The sequence below is a fragment of the Lactuca virosa genome, chromosome 9, assembly GCF_052849685.1.
Source record: "Lactuca virosa cultivar CGN04683 chromosome 9, Lactuca_virosa_CGN04683_v6, whole genome shotgun sequence".
Lineage (NCBI taxonomy): Eukaryota > Viridiplantae > Streptophyta > Magnoliopsida > Asterales > Asteraceae > Lactuca > Lactuca virosa.
In genome coordinates, this window is record NC_136434.1 from 23,645,360 (window position 1) to 23,662,361 (window position 17,002).

Consider the following 17,002-nt stretch of genomic DNA (forward strand, 5'->3'; position numbering starts at 1 on the left):
TATGTATGTTATGTGAATGTATGGTATGCGGTATGATGGGGGAACTCACTAAGCTTCATGCTTACAGTTTACAGTTTTGGTTTCAGGTACCTCTTCATCAAAGGGGAAGGAGTTGGCGCGGTAGCATCACATCATACATACATGCATTGATTTTTCCGCACTTGAGATGTTCTGGGATTGTACTTTGATATGTCGTTACTTTATGATTTGGGCTTTCAGACATGTTATGTTGATTTACGAACGATATATTTTCATGTATTTTTCCTATGAATGTTTTATACTCAGTTATTTAAAATGAAATTTTTGGACTCAAAATTGGGATGTTACACACTTCTTCTACCTCTATAAGGTAGGAATATCAAGATCAAACCATATTTTAAGAAACACCATAGAGTCGTGGTTACCTCACATGAAATAAGCAAGTGGGCCGAATCCTTCTCAAGAAGTCCACAAAATAAGTTTGTTAGGATAACAAGAAAACAAGTTAAGCACTTATGACAAATGTCAAACAAACTTCGATAAAACTTGCGGAATAAAACTTCTGAAAAACTTAAATCAAAATTGAACACAATATTTAATGTGGTTCAGTTAAGGTGACCTACTTCCATGGGTGAACGAGATGGAGAGGATTTTATTATCTTTCAAGAACTATTACAAAAATTCAATGTTGTATCTCACTTTTAGCTCGCACTGAAAACTAAAATAGCGACTAACAACGACGATGATATGAACCTATTTATAGGTAAGCATGGGAATTTCTAATTCTGATGGGTCAATCACATCCATAATTAGCCCATAAAGGGGATGCCCTAATTTCCAACCAATCATAGAATATCATGCAGGCGCTTCTAGAACTTTTAACCTCATGAGCATCATCGATGAGCATCGACAACTGATGAGCATCCTCATTGAGTATCTTCAACTGATGAGCATCCTCCTCAAGAATCTTCAACTGATGAGCACCCTCCTTGAGCATCTTCAACTGATGAGCATCCTCCTTTAGCATCTTCAACATAAACATCCATGATGCTCACTTGTGATCCCTGATGCTCACTCGTGATCTATGATGCTCACTTGTTATCCTTTATGCTTACTTGTGATCCTGATTGTCACTCATGATTCTTGATGCTTGCTTGTGATCCTGATGTTCAATCGTGATTCCTAATGCTCGCTTGTGATTCTTGATGCTCGCTTGTGTTTGATCAAGTCTTCACACCCCACATATAGAACAAATAATGGAAGGAATGTTGATACCTCTTTGAACAAAATTAATCGAAGTGGCAAGCTTATTTATTACTTACTTGAATAACGTGTATATTTATAACTATGATCCGTAGAGGCAAATAAAAAGGATGATTTTCGCTCTTTTTCCATGGTGAAAATGACGGCAGATAAAAAAAACATGTGAGATATTTTGCCTTATCTTTGCGGTTAGCAAGTTTTTTTTTTCGCGATCCTCATTGACGAGTTAATTCAAAAGAAAAAAGGACTAAAGTCAAATTCATTTGGATTATTCTCTCAATTCTCAAAATATATATATATATATATATATATATATATATATATATATATATATATATATATATATATATATATATATATATATATATATATATATTGTCGATCAGAACACATATAAATAGAACCTATATTTGGGCTCAAAAAACAAGTAATTTCTATTATCATTTTATTAGGTTCATTAGTATTTTTATTGATTGGAACCTCAAGTTATCTTAATAAAAATTTTATATTTTTATTTCCGTCTCTACTAGAAATAACTTTTATTTTCTCATTTTGTTAGCGGTGATCGCTCCAAAATATACTCATAAAATATATGATATTTTCTGTGAATAATTCATTTAAATTTTAAAAAGTAAATATATTAATAATTAATTACATATGAAGGGGTATCTTCTCTACCTGTAACTCCACTACATCTGAGTCGTTTTTTCAAATTAGAAAAAAAGTCTTCTTGTTGCATGGGGTGGGTTTGAGTCATAATTCACCAATGCCAACCTGGGATTCTTAAATTTTTTAATTAAATATTAATTCCGACTTGTATTAATTATTCTTACTTAATTAACTACTTTCAAGCAAATTAATCATTGTATTTCATTTCTATATTTGAACAACACAAATATTATTAATATATCAAAAACAGATCTAAGTACCTTATATATCTTTGGTTGACTAATAAATTTCGTGATTGATAACCTTTATGCACATATATAAATAGATAAAAATAGTTGCTATTTAGTCATTATTATAGTATAATGTTTATATCTTTTTAAGAAATAAAAATGCTTGAAAGTTCTTGTGTACAAAAAAAATAGACTTTAGGACTAGGTTTAACGAGTGGTGTGTTAGTTATTCCAAAAAGAAATGGATAAATATCTAGTTTATATTTAATAGTAGGTAATAAGTATACATAATAATTAACATGATATTTTTTTGAACCGCAAAATATTCCTAAACTACTCATAAATTCACTTATGTCTCAGACGAGACTTGAACCGTCAACCTTAAGCAATGAGGGCAACACTTAATACCGTTAGACTAGAAGTCCTTTATGATATGAACGGAATAAGATGGTTCATTTTTTTTTATACTATTGTTAAAAAAGCTAATGCAACAAAGTCCTAAAATAAAGGTTTAAGACGGGATGGACAGAGACTTGTCTTCTTGCTTGATATGGATGTTTCAGTTAATCACAAGAAAACCACTAGGTCAGATATAATTTGGGGTTGTCCCAGGATTATACTTTGACACTTAAGTTAGGTGTGTATTGGATAGACTATATGGGTGCTTTTGAAGAGAATGAGATAGTGAATTGTTACTTGTTGATAACCCTATGGATGAGAGATTTATAGATTTGATGAAGAGGACAATGTCTATCACATTGTACCATTTATGTGTCTCTATCGATATATGTTTTTGCAAGTGATTGTGGGTGGCGTATGATTCATGCTGAATTAGACGGGATATTTTTGGCGCTCTAACCTTTCCTAGGACTTTATGCTACCAGGGATTGGCTCAGTCTCTGCTTTGTTTATAGGGGTATCGTTGCTCACTCTGACTATTGGCATTAGATTTAGCGGACCCTTTTGGTATGACCTACTACTAAGAACCATGCTACTTCATTTAATGGAAAACCCATTTATCTTTTTAACGTAATTCAACAAAGATAACTTAGAAAAACTTTTTTTTGCATAGAATTATTACATATATCTTGTATATAGTTATGATGTTGCATTTTCATTGGACAAAAGAGGTCCCAAATGTTATGTGACTATATGGCAAATCAAATATTCTTTCGTCAAGACATATAAGATGTTTAACCAATTATTATACTTGGTATCATTTAGCTAGATATTATGTATATTTCATAACAGATAATATCAAAGCTTTGTAATATTGCATGACTATATGTCTATACATATATGAAGCTAGAAGTATAAACTTTGGTTAAAACATAAAAGTTGCTTGAAATTTTTTGCTTTTAATTTCTATCTATTTAACACTATATATTACATATCGAACTTTTGAACCTTCAACTCCACATAACCTCTATAATACAATGCATAATACAAAAAATAAATGAAATGAAATGCTAGAAAATATTATACTTAAAAGTAGATCAATTAGCAAAATACAGGTTTAATTATTTTAATCCGAACTAAAAGTACTCTCTTTTGTATTTACACGGCCTCATCATGCCATCAATCGACCAATGGCTGCAAACGCGTTTGCATCATGGTCAGAGCTCAATTTTCATTTCCGATGTCTGATCATGATCATGATTGTCTCTGTAACCCATCTTGACAATATTATTTAGATCATCTCCTTCAAATTCAACGAACTGAACCAAAAGGTTGGATTGTGGATTGTTATTTTAAGAGCGATGTTAACGTAAAGTTATGATTTTTCTTTTCGTAAATTACTTACTTGTGAAAAAGTTTGGGTGAATCCATGAACAATGGAGCTGGACAATGGGTCCACTGAAGATTGAGTGATAGCAGTAGACCCAACAAAAAGTACTTGTTGTGGGTTTTGTTGATAGAACTCTGACGTGGATGTTTCCATTGGGTATAGTTGTTGAGATAAATTCCTATGTGATTGACTCATCTGCAAATTTGAGAACATACCCACAAACGGAAATCAAATTTCGTAGAGTTTAAGAGGAGAGAGAGAAGCGTTGAGTTTTAGAGAGAGAAAGTTGACTAACATGAACATCTTTGCAAAGTTGACTATTCATGTCAAAATCTTGCCTTGGATTCACTGTTGCTAGTTTCATGGACAGAAACTGAAGAACCACAATCATTTTGATGGTAATCGGTGGATTTATTTACAAGAATTTGAAATTATCGACTTACCTCAACTTGACCTTGTAGTGATTGAACGTAATTGATGATTTCATCGAGCATGAGTGCTTTTCCAGTGACCTAAGAACACGATTTCGCATTTCGATCAGCACCCTGATCATAATGCCATCAATTTCGAGTTGGAAGTTTACAAATTTGATACCTTATTGCAACCTGGAACAAGATCTTGAAGAAGCTTCATTCTTTCACTTATCTTCTCTCTCCTGACCTGTAAAAAACATGATCATGGTGGAATTCAAGATCTTGAATTTGGAAGAACAAAAAAGGGTGTAATTATTGTTGATTTCAGATAGAGGCTTACTCTTTCTGCTAGGCTATGGCTATCTGTAGCTTGACCTCTTCTTGCTCTAACATGAATATAATCTTTATAATCTTTTGGTGGCTCGGGAAGCTTTGGATTCTTCTCTGTTTCACCATTTGTATCCTCCTCTGTTTTCTTCTGTCTCTTCAAATTCGAATCATCGCTTCCTTCTTCCTAAAACACAGAAGTTTCGAAACATTGGTGAATTTGGAACATAAGTTGCTGTTTCTAGCTGAATTTTGCTTGATTCTTGTTACCTTTACAATGGGTGATACAATTTCTTTAGCTTTGCCTTTTGAAGATGCAGCTTTTCTCTTTCTTGAGTTTGAATCGTCCGGATTTCTCAATCCAATTTGCATTTGTTCGGAAACAGAGGATTCTTCATTTGAATTGGATATATATTCACATCCCAACCCGTTTGCCATGTGGGTTTCAGCCAAATTCTTGTTTTCTCGAATCGCCATGGCAGATCCATCCATTTTCAGGGAAGGGCTACTGTAAACACGAGGCATTCTGGCATTTCTCATTAATGGCGAAACGCTAGATCTAAATTGCAAATCAGGGTTGCTTGAATTTAACCCTGATTGACAAGTTCTGCCATTGAAACTACGACTACCAAAAGAAGAAAACTTCGCCGCCCTCTCCGCGAAACCAGGATCCGCTGTTAGTGATGGAAATCCAGAACCGAGAGGAATTGAATCTCGCAAATTGAGTTGGTTTTCTTTCCCAAAGTGGTCAACAGGTGGCCAATCAAACTTGCTTGGTGGTGAATTCAATGGCACTGCTGCTGCCGGAGCCATGGCGGCCGGAGAAACCTCACCATCACCATTGCAAATGCTACCCAATTTCCCGATAAGTTCACGAACGGCGAAAGTGTCGTTTGGAGCCACTGAATTGGAAACAGGCGAGGAGACCATTGAGCTAAAAGCAGACTCAAAATTGTTGAATCTACCAAGTGACGATTGCGCCGGCGGGCAATTCATCTCCGGCGCCGATGCCATCAACTTCCATGACGGCATTTGAGTCTGCGGTTCGAAGTGGAGTCCAGCGTGGAGAAAGAAATCTCTATCCATAACGGTAAAAAAACAACTTTAAATCGATGCTTTTTGAATCTTTTTGCAGTAAAATTGGATGTATAACCAGATGAGAAAATGGATTAAAACTGTATTGAATTATGAAAAATATGCAGTGGAATTCGTAATATAGTTGGTTTGGAATGAATCTCGAAGATGATGGATGGATGCTTCAAGTCTAGAAGATGGGAGATGATTAGACGTAGGGGTGGAGTGAGAGAGATTAGTGGTGGTTTGATGCAAAGAAAAGCAACAGGAAGGAAAGCAGAACACAGAGAGAGAGAGAGAGAGAGAGAGTAGCAGTAGGAAGGTGATGAAGTTAAATAGATTATAGCATCAAGAACAAGTATAATTTATAAGTAGACTTGCACTATTTGGTACGTAATCATATATCAAAAACTTTAATTTACAAATATATACAAAAAAAAAAAATGAAAAAAAAACATTATAAATTTGACAAAATATAACACGTATAATGATATATTATTAGCTTCTATCAGAAAATAATTAAAGAATTGAGTTCAAATAACAACCTATCTTTTCAGAAAATGAGAACTGCTCTTTCTTGTGTCGATAAATTCACAATTAGATAGGATTTTCATCGCTTCATAGTTATTTCGATACGTATTCCTACTATTTGTTAAAAATAAAAATCTCAATTTATTTTAATCGTAAGAATCAAGCTTGGTCTACGACAATTGCTTAGACCATACATTATACTAAGCACGAGACCTTCCGTGGTATACGTAGCCATGAACCACGATCGTGCACACCGTCCTTGTGTGTCGTGGTCGTTGCGTTTCGTGATGGCTATGGCGAGAGTGGACGATCAATCGGAAGATGTTGCCCAATTCAACCGTTTAACGCTCAAAATTTTAAGTTATTTATTTATTTTTACAAACTCAACACTTATAATCCTATATAAACATAATACATCAAAATTTACACTCACATTTCATCAAATTTTACACTGTCGTTCTTTAAAACAAAAAAACATGGATTTTTTTTTTAAAATTTTGACTCGGTTGATAACGAAAAATTCAATCTTCGAGAAGATGTCACGGAACATTTGTACCAACTTAATATGAACGAAGATTAGTTTTATTTTATGTTTGTTTGTTTTTAATTCTAGGTTATTTAAGTAATGTAGTTTTTAATATTAATGTAATGTTTCTTTATTATCGAATGAAAACTAGTTAAAAAAATCTATGTTTTATCTTTAATTTTAAAGATGTATTTTTATTGTATTTTTGAATTAAAAAAAATAAAAAAAAATGATGTGAAGTGGAGTGGTAGTGGTGGGTATTTCATAGGTTTAGTGGTAGTTAGTGGTGATGATGTGACATGGCCTTAGTGAACGGATCGGCCAAGTTCCCAACGGCGCAACTCTACAAACCAGGTCCGGCCCTGATATTTCGGAGGCCTTGTGCAAAAACTAAAATGAGGCCCCACAAAAATTTCTTGTAAATATTATTAACTACATTTCCTACCACTAATTCAAAACATAAAGTTGCTAAAAAACATCTCATAAATTCACTACCACAAAATAATGTCTTCATCACTCATTGGTAATCAAATAAAACTGTAAAACTGTTATAAACAACTTTTCAACAAAAAAAAAAAAAAAACAACGCATTACTATTTTCTAAACATTGGCCTTCTAGCATTTTTAGAAGAAAAATCATCTATGAGACTTTCATAATCAATATTCTCAAGAAACTCATTCTCAATCGAAATCAATGCCAAAGCGTTTAATCTCTCTTGAGACATGGTCGAACGCAAATAAGATTTTAAAAGCTTTAGTTTTGAAAAACTTCTTTCCGCTGATGCAACTGTAATAGGAACAGTCAACAATATTCTGTATGCTAGATAAGAAACTGGATAAGTGTTCATCATTTTTAGGAAATTTAGTATTTCGTTAGCTGTATTGTGTTCAACCGGTAAATGTTTTTGTAACAACTCCAGTTTGTTGAATAAATCATCAGCATTAATGTCTGAGATATGATCATTTTGCAGCCTCTTTTCCAGATTTTTGCAACATTACTTTAACTCGCTAGTATTCATTGACTTCAACTTTTCTGTTGTGAATAAGAAACAAAAAATGTCTTCATATTGTTTGTATTGTTCAAACCTTCGCTCCAATGAACCAATAGCTTGATCTACTATGTACACAATATTGAATCCTAAATGACTCTGGAGGTGAAAGTTCATGTACCGGCTCTGATGACCCAATGTCATTCTCATCAAAATGTCTTTTTTTAACAACTTTTCTTTTATTATTTTTCTCAACAAACACCGAATAAATTTCCAAATCAGAAGCTATAGCTCTCGCACAATCCAAAGCCTTCCCAAACCCATTCTCTCGATAGTCTTTAAAAAACTCAATAAGTGCTCCCACACTACTCATTGCCTCATCAATACGCATAGTCTCAGACTGAAGTTGTTTGCTCACGTTATTTACTTTAGCCAATATATGATACCATATAACCATACCTGTTATAAAGTCAAATCTGCCAAGTTCATACTCTGCTAGACAAGTAGCTTCACTTATGATCTTTATGTCTGTCTCTTCTTCAACAAGTTTATGCAGAGCTTTTACTATTTCAGGATCCTACTTTCCCACCTTATGATTGACAATGATTTTAAAGTGAGACTTTGTTTCGGTAATTAAAACGCATCGGAGGCCAAATATTAAAACGCATCTAAAATTGGAACCAAAAGTTACCAGGCTAATTTTATTTATTGATAAAACATAAAAATAGATTTTACAAAAATACCAATACTATAACTATAAATTATCCTAAAAATCGGAGGCCTGGTGCGACCGCACCGCCGACACCACCCCAGGGCCGCCACTGCTACAAACGCTAGTGTATTTGTTTCCAACAACCTTGTGAATATAATGATATTTCCTAAGTTGTGTTTGCGTGGCCGACTTTTTAGCCAGAATGATTGCACCATGGGTGACACAAAAGATCTAAATGTGATTATAAATGTTGGGAACCACATCAGGATATATGATGAACTTATTCATCAAAATAGCCTCCTTTATAGCTTTATTTGATGCAATATATTTTGCCTCCGTTGTCGAGTCAGCTTTGCATATTTTCTAGGTACTCATATTTAGGGCTTTGTAGCTTAGGTTATACTTACCGAAATCAGTTGATTCTTAAGCCTAACATTTAGTCAGGACAAACAAGAATATACATAAAGAAGAATCAACCCAATACGAGTTGTTATAAGAATATACAATAAGAAGAATTAGCCTAATACGAGTTGATATGAGAGTGTTTCAAATACTTATGCTTATGGCTATGTAACTTAGGCTACACTTATCCAAATCTGTTGATTATTGAGCTTAACATTTAGCTAAGATAGATAAGAAGATGCGGGATGAAGAATAAGCCCAGTCTGAATTCATGTAAGAGAAATCAACCATTTTTTTGAATACCCTCGTCACCTACTAGTGAGTTTGAAAGCTTAGGAACGCCACTCGTTCCTCTTCCCCCAATTGACAATTGTATATGTGACATCCTCATTTTCACGGCCTAAAAAGACCTTTTCTTGGTGCTTATTTTAAACAGAGTATTCTTTATATTGCAGAATTTGTCCCACAAAAAGTATTTTCGAAGAAATGTTTTTCATTAATTATAAAAAAACTTGGCATGTCATAAGTGATATAAGAAACATAAGCATAAACATAGTCATTACAGGCCTTACATCATATTATACAATGGCCTACATCTCCTCGAATCTTTCATCAGATCCAAACATCACTTATCCATATACTTTTTGTATTGCTACTTGTGATACAAAGAAATTGAATGGGTCAGGCTTGGGAGCCTGATGAGCACAAAAGGTTTTTAGCCAACAATAATATAATTAATTTGTTATAATTATGTCTTTCACATCAAACAAATAACCCGATTACCCATTCCGGTTATTCTCACTCCCTGGTCCTAAACCAATAATCTTAAGGGATCTATCCTAAAGGATCTCTAAGTAAATAATACTGCCTCAGAGATTCCTTAGTAATATGTGCGAATAAGACAACCATGGGGTGAACATAGTACCCTCATGAATAGATCATTCATTTGTATGTGGTTCCTTAACATCTACAGATCGGAGATATGCCCATGTGTAGTTCAGTAACACATACAGGTCGTAGACCTGTCCGCGTACGACTCATCAATGCCAACAGGTCGTAGACATGTCCACAAAACAATTTAGTAACATCTACAGGTGGTAAGCATGCCCATGTATGATCAATTTACACCTACAGGTTGTATACCTGCCCGTGTATGGCTTATAAACATCTACATGTTGCAAGCCTGTCCATGTTTGACCCTACTTGTCTAGATTAGTTTGTGGTCATCATCAATACCCTACTACGTGACTACATTTTTAGTGTAGTAGTACTAAAAAAATCCTGGCCTCTCATCATTATTTTATGTAACACTCGTTTTCCAGAATGGGTCGGTTTAGGGAATTAAGGATTTGATAGTTTATTTTATTTCTTTCTTTTTATTAGATTATTTTAGAATTTTTACATGTTTTTATTATTAATGCATTGTATATTCTTTATTTTCTTTATTATGGAGCGTACCGGGTGCTTTTTATTTTGCATAAGGTTTTTTGCAGGTTTTCGGTGCTCGTTGCTGTTGCGGTTTGATTGGAGACGGGCTTAGTGGACTCTCGAGGCATTGTTGGGCTTGGCGGATCCATAAAAGAAGACTTGGGCCTTAAAGAGTTGAAGACTTGGATATTTTCGACTTATAAAGATGGGTCATAAACTTCTATTTTTGGGCTTGGAGCATCCATTTTTGTAGCTAAATGATGATTGGTTGGTTTAAATCACATGGATATGGAGGGGACCAAAAGAATCTTTGGTAGTGGAACGGTGGAGTGGAGGAATGAAGGACCAATAGCATTACAACAACATTTGCGCGGGTAGAATTTTCGTCGCGCGGGTACCCGTGCAACTGCCCAGTTTGGGCATTTTGGTCATTTGGCACACCATAACCTTGGGGGATGAGATCTATCAGCCATCACTTCGATTTTACACCATTGGAGACATGGAGAAGGTGATTTTGAAGCTTAAGACTCATTTCTTTTCATCTTTCCAAGTTATTGGTAGTTTCTTTATGCAATTAGACTTTTGTGATTGTTATTCTATCGTCATGAGTGGCTAAACTCTCTATTTTGGTAGACCTTGGCTAAAACCTCTGAATGTTTGTGGGTTTTTGAAGGATTTATGCTTATTTATCATTTATCTTATGTCTAATGATTCTAGTTCATATTTCCTATGCTTGTTTAGTGCTTTGATCATGAGCTTGGTACTTTAATAAGCAATTGTTGTTTTATTTCTTTGGTTTAGCATTGAATCATTGAATTTACTTAGAACAAGGGCTTTATGATGGTAGAAATCATCTCTAGCTTATGAATCATAACTCCTTTATGGATGTGTAAGCATTGACATCCTCTAGGAATTGGGGATTTCTTCATTCTTAAGGCTAATCAACTTATTGGGTTCAATTGGTTCAATTGGATCTTTGATTTTGATTAAGAAGGTGTGTTGTGGGCTTCCCCAACCTCTATACTACCTATGAGAAATCTTGGCATATCATGCTTCATGATTGCTATAACCAATTTGGGGTGAATGATAAGCTTCATGTTAAATCCTAATGATAAACACACAAATGTTCATTGTGTTGAATTGCCTTGGTTTACCAATTCTCTGCAATATTTGAGCAACTCACTTTCTTGCTTAATTGCAAGTTTTTAGTTATTCAAGTCTTTTAGTTTTCAAGCAATCATAACACCCCCCCCCCCTTTAGTTTAATTGTAGTTAGTTAGTTTATTTTCACTAGTTCTATTGGATTGCATTGGTGATTGAATACAACCATTTCCCCGAGGATCGATACCTCTTTTTACCATTATATTACGTTTTATTTGCAAACAAAGGGTGTAATTTGCTTGGTGGACTTGACATCCCACCAAGTTTTGGCGCCATTGCCGAGGAAATTGGTTATTGTTATTTGATTGTTTATGCCTAGGTCTACAAGACCCGATGAACTACTCTACAATCCGGAAATTAAAAAAGAAGCAAAAAGGTTGAAAAAGTTAGCCAAACAAGCAAAGCAACAACAACCAGTTCAAGCTTCTTCTTCTTCTCCACTAATCAACATAGAAGACCAAGTTCATACTTCAAGTGATACCGACACCGAGCCGAGTTCTCCAATTGTTGGTCATTCATTTGAAGACATTCCGTTTGAAAACTACATAGCCATGAATCACACTCCACCTCACAATCCTCACCCAAACCCGAACAATCAAGATGCCAATACACCACCCCATCAACCAAGACAACAACCACAAGAACCTCTCATTGATATGCCACCTTGGAATCGAGCCCCTCCACAAAACCAACCCAATTATCAACCTCCACAACCACACAACCAACAATTCCACCAAAACAACCAACCTCAAAACAATGCTTTTCAAGTTCAACAAGTACATTACCCAAATCAACCCAATTACCAACCCCCTCCAATGTACTAAAACCCAATGTACCCACAACAACAACCTCCCTACAACCAATACCCTAACTACCAACCTTATCCACCACAAATGTACAAATCACCAACAATACCCATACCCACCTTACCAACAACCTCCAAATTACATGCACCAATATCCCAATAACCCCAATCCACCCAATCCTCCTCAAGAGTTGACACTTCGACAAATGATGGAGACGGATGTTACTCACACACCCCTTGGTATTGTTTATCCCGCAAACCGCCGAGGGATTGAATTGAAGTCAAGTTTCATACATCAACTCACCAAGTTCCATGGTTTGGATAGAGAAGATCCTCAAAATCATTTGAAGTCCTTTCATATGATATGTGTTAGCATGTTGCCCGAAAATGTGACATTGGATGATTTCAAGCTAACCGCCTTCCCACTCACCTTCGAAGATAAAGCTAGAGAGTGGTTATTCAACTTACCACCGAGATCTATTCACACATGGGAAGAGTTACTCAAAGCCTTCAATAGCAAGTTCTATCCCACTTCTCGAATATCAAGTCAAAGGAGCGACATTTTGGGGATTCGTCAAGGGGAGAATGAGACTTTTCATGATTTTTGGGAGAGATTCAACAATTTGTGTACAAGTTGTCCTCAACACAACATACCCGAACAACTACTTCTTCAACAATTTTATGAGGGTATGAATGAAAAAGATCGGAGGATGATTGACGCTTCAAGTGGTGGTGACATCTTCAACAAGACACCTCAAGAGATACACTCACTTTTTGGAACCATTTCTCAAAATCAAAGGAACTTTGGGACTCGAAATGAAATGAAGAGAAATTCTCCACAAGTGGTTGGTGAAGTTAGCAACAATCAACACTTGGAATCAAAGCTCTTGGATTTGACTAATGTGTTAAGTCAAATGGTGGTGAGAAGTGGTCAACAATTAATGGTGTGTGGTATTTGTGCAATGACGGGGCATTATACGGATAAGTGTCCCTCACTTGGTAGTGAACCGGAGGATATTAATGAAATGGGCAGATATCAAGGTCAACCAAGACCCATGGGATTTCAAAACACTTACAACCCAAATTGGAGGAATAACCCAAACAACCCATATCCACCAAAGCAAAACTCACCAAATGTTATGGTGAGACCCCAATTTTCTCAATACCCATCACAAAAACCTGCATATCTACAAACATCTCATCCCCCTCCAAATTACCAACAACCTCATCAATAAGGCCAATGAAGTGGTAACCATCAAATGAGTCTTCAAGAACTCATCACTTCTCTTGCTCAAAGCCAAACCCAATTTCAACAAGAGACCAAGAACACTTTCTCCAACATTCAAGCACAAATTGGAGACTTGGCCACCGCTCTCAACAAGATGGAACAAAGGGGTAAACTTCCATCTCAAACCGAGAAGAATCCAAATGTGAGTGCAATAACCTTGAGAAGTGGGAAAACACTTGGAGAAAGCAACCCTAAAAGAGTTTCAAGAGAAGATGAAGATGAAGTTATTATTGTTGAACCTTCAAAAGTGGTAGTTCCTCCAAAGGAACCGGTTGTTCCAAACATTGAGCAACCTGAATATTCCAACAAGCCTATCAAGCCATTGGTCATACAACCACCCTTTTCTTCCCGGTTAGCCTTTTCCAAGAAGATAGAGGAAGAAAATGAATTATTTGAAACTTTCCGCAAGGTCCAGATCAATATTCCACTATTGAATGCTATTAAGCAAATTCCAAGTTATGCAAAATTTCTCAAGGATTTGTGCACCAAGAAGAGGAAATTTAAGGGGAATGAAAAGATTCAAATCAATGCAAATGTGTCCGCGGTCATCCAAAAGAAGTTACCACCCAAATGCAAGGACCCGGGAATGTTTGCTATTCCTTGCACTATTGGTGATTTGCATGTTGAAAGTGCAATGCTAGATCTTGGAGCCTCAATAAACGTGATGCCATACTCGGTTCTTCAATCTCTCAATGTTGGACCTTTGGAAGAAACCGGCGTGATAATTCAATTAGCGGACAAGTCAAGTGTGTCTCCTAGAGGAGTGTTGGAGGATGTGTTAGTACAAGTTAATCACCTTGTTTTTCCCGCGGATTTTTATGTCATTGATCTTGAAGAGAAGACTCCTTCCAAATCATCTATGATCCTCCTTGGAAGACCTTTCATGAATACCGCTCACACGATCATTGATGTCCATAAAGGGAAAATTACTATGGAGTTTGATGGAGAGACCATTCACTTCAACATCTTTGAAGCAATGAGGTACCCTAGCAACGTTTCTCCATTGTACCGGGTTGATGTGATTGAGCCAATAAACAATATAAGCCCTAATGTATGCACACACAAGATTCTCATGGAAGATGATTGCAAGCCTAAGAGAGAGGCTCTAAGAAGATTGAGTCATCCATTGATGGAAGTGGTCAAGAAGAAGATAATTAAAAGGTTCAAAAGATGCAAAGAGAAGAAAAAGGCATTTCATGACAAGCACATAACCCAAAAACACTTTATTTCGGGTCAAGAAGTTCTTCTTTATCATTCACGCTTAAAGATATTCCCGGGAAAATTTCGATCTCGATGGCACGGACCTTTCATTGTTATAAAAGTGTTTGATCATGGTGCGGTTGAAATTAAGAGTTTGGAAACAAATCAAATATTCAAAGTGAATCGAAATTGTTTGAAACCATTTTATGAAGGCTTTGACACGGGAGAATTCGACAACGTAACATTGGAAACCCCGATTTATGAAGATTGAAGGAAGTGGGACTATGTCTTGGCAAAGACGTTAAATAAATGCATTGTGAATAAATAATCTCGACTTGAAGTTTGGATGTTTTTAGGCTTGAAGTTGGTCAAAAATAAGCATCTTGAGGTTTATCAATGATCTTGGTAAAGTATGGAAGAAAACCGGAGCTTGTGGAGCGAAAAACTGCAAAAAAAGTGTCAAAAATCTGCAACTTGCGTGGGTGCCTGCGCAAACGTTGCGTGACCCAACCCTACCCGAGCAAAATCCGAGCTCAAATTACCCCCACACGAGTTGCATTCTGATGTATGCATGCGGCTGCTCCCCACCCACACAAAGTTTGCGAGGGTACCCGCGCAAAGCTTGCGAGACTGCCCCCCACCCGCGCAAAGTTTGCGAGGGTACCCGCGTAAATATGTCACTTCATAAGAAAATTTCGAGCCATTTCATATGCTTCCTTTGCGTGACCAATCTTTCATCCATGTGTATTTAGGCGGCCAAGAAATCCACCCACACATCATTGTACGACCCATGTGTTGCTTTCGTACCGTCCTCACCGGCCTCCACCACCTTCATCCCGTTATGATCCTTCCTTACTCTCATCCTAACCATTGAGGACAATGCTTAATTTTAAGCTTGGGGTGAGGTATTCTATATCTTTTATTTTTTGATTGCATTTAGGTTGTATATAGTTGCATTTAGAGTAAGGCATTTAGGTCATTCATAAAAATTGCATAAAAATTCCAAAAATATTGCATATTTTCTTTCTTTATTTTCTAATTTTCATTCTTTTTAGATGCATTCTAGTTTAAGTTCATGCATTTTTGTTCTCTCTTGTCTTCTCATCCCTACAGGTACCATAGCGCCGAGTCATAAGTATTGAATCATAGATTGGTCCCGGGTCTTGATATGGAATTCCTTGTATTTGATAAATGGGACACGTTTTGAGCCTCACAGACCACTTTGAGACCGCTTGTGTGGGGGTCAGATGCAGGTAGCTTGATTGGGTCTAGGTGCGGAGGGATGTGGTTGGTCAAACCGATGTGTGCGAGCAAAGATTAGCCCGTAAGGTATTTTGAAGACATTGAAGATATTGAAGACTCGCATCTTGGTTTTGGGGGGAGTACCCCTTAGTACTCCCGAGTCTTGTCCGAGCCTTGCTTAGTTAGATTCTCACCACCTTTTTAAGATAGATTATCATTTTTTAGGGGTCTAGAGTAGATAGTTAGATAGATTTTGTTTATCACACCTTGCGTTGAGGTGCTTGATGGACTTTGAAGTGGGTCCCCCAATTCACATCTTTGGGGACCAAGTTTTTTCGGTAACACCCATTTTTGAGTCATATCCCACCCTTTTTAGTTGATCTTGGCACATTGTTAATGATCATTAGGTGTTCATGTTAGCCTCCATCCTATGTTACATGGTGAAATTCCTTAGACCTTCAAAGAAGAAAACACAAAAAATGAAGAAATTGGAAAAGTTAAGACAGAAAGAAACAATGAAGAAGATTAAAGAAAAGCAACAAAAACAAAGAACAAAAATGAAGAAAAAGAGCAACACAAAAAGAAGAACAATATTCCAAGTTCAAGGCTTTAGTTCTAAAAAAAAATAAAAAAAAATTGAAGATTTAAGAAGACTGAATATCAAGCAACAAAGAGGCTGAAGACCAAATAACAGAAGTTCAACATTGAAGATTTAAGTTGTTAGGTTTAAGTTTAGGTTAAGTAGAATTTTCTTATTTTATTTTATTTTATTTTTGATTTTGGTGAGAAAAGGCTATGACGATGAGACGGTAACTTGTAAAGGACAGTACAAGGGAGAAGCCTCTGAAATCGGATGTTTGCCCGGAGGCCGCGCTGCAAAACCCTATTTCGTACTATACACTTTAGCCTGACAAATGTAGGAATCATAGTGTGTGAAGAGGCGCCTTTCCTTCGTGCACTATGGTCTACATTGG

General features: G+C 36.1%; 2 protein-coding genes across 2 annotated transcripts; both read right to left on the bottom strand.

The window, feature by feature from the left end:
- Nucleotides 1-3,479: 3,479 nt before the first annotated feature.
- Nucleotides 3,480-6,067, bottom strand: LOC145138560 (transcription factor bHLH62-like). Its single transcript, XM_079072628.1, has 7 exons — nucleotides 4,941-6,067; nucleotides 4,684-4,857; nucleotides 4,525-4,590; nucleotides 4,374-4,442; nucleotides 4,226-4,303; nucleotides 3,946-4,125; nucleotides 3,480-3,859 (listed from the first exon to the last, which is right to left on the bottom strand). Exons 1-7 carry the CDS (start codon nucleotides 5,754-5,756, stop codon nucleotides 3,758-3,760), a joined length of 1,485 nt encoding a protein of 494 aa, XP_078928754.1. The 5' UTR covers nucleotides 5,757-6,067; the 3' UTR covers nucleotides 3,480-3,757.
- Nucleotides 6,068-7,394: 1,327 nt separating this feature from the next.
- On the bottom strand, nucleotides 7,395-8,247 carry LOC145139035 (uncharacterized). Its single transcript, XM_079072994.1, has 2 exons — nucleotides 7,888-8,247; nucleotides 7,395-7,775 (listed from the first exon to the last, which is right to left on the bottom strand). Exons 1-2 carry the CDS (start codon nucleotides 8,245-8,247, stop codon nucleotides 7,395-7,397), a joined length of 741 nt encoding a protein of 246 aa, XP_078929120.1.
- Between the last annotated feature and the right edge of the window lie 8,755 nt (nucleotides 8,248-17,002).

Coding starts and splice junctions, on each gene's coding strand:
- LOC145138560 (XM_079072628.1), bottom strand. CDS start 5,756: ATGGATAGAGATTTCTTTCTCCACGCTGGACTCCACTTCGAACCGCAG. Junction 4,126..4,225: donor AACTTTGCAAAGATGTTCAT/GTTAGTCAACTT, acceptor TCAAATTTGCAG/ATGAGTCAATCACATAGGAA. Junction 3,860..3,945: donor TCACCCAAACTTTTTCACAA/GTAAGTAATTTA, acceptor CTTTTGGTTCAG/TTCGTTGAATTTGAAGGAGA.
- LOC145139035 (XM_079072994.1), bottom strand. CDS start 8,247: ATGGTTATATGGTATCATATATTGGCTAAAGTAAATAACGTGAGCAAA. Junction 7,776..7,887: donor ATTGGTTCATTGGAGCGAAG/GTTTGAACAATA, acceptor AATCTGGAAAAG/AGGCTGCAAAATGATCATAT.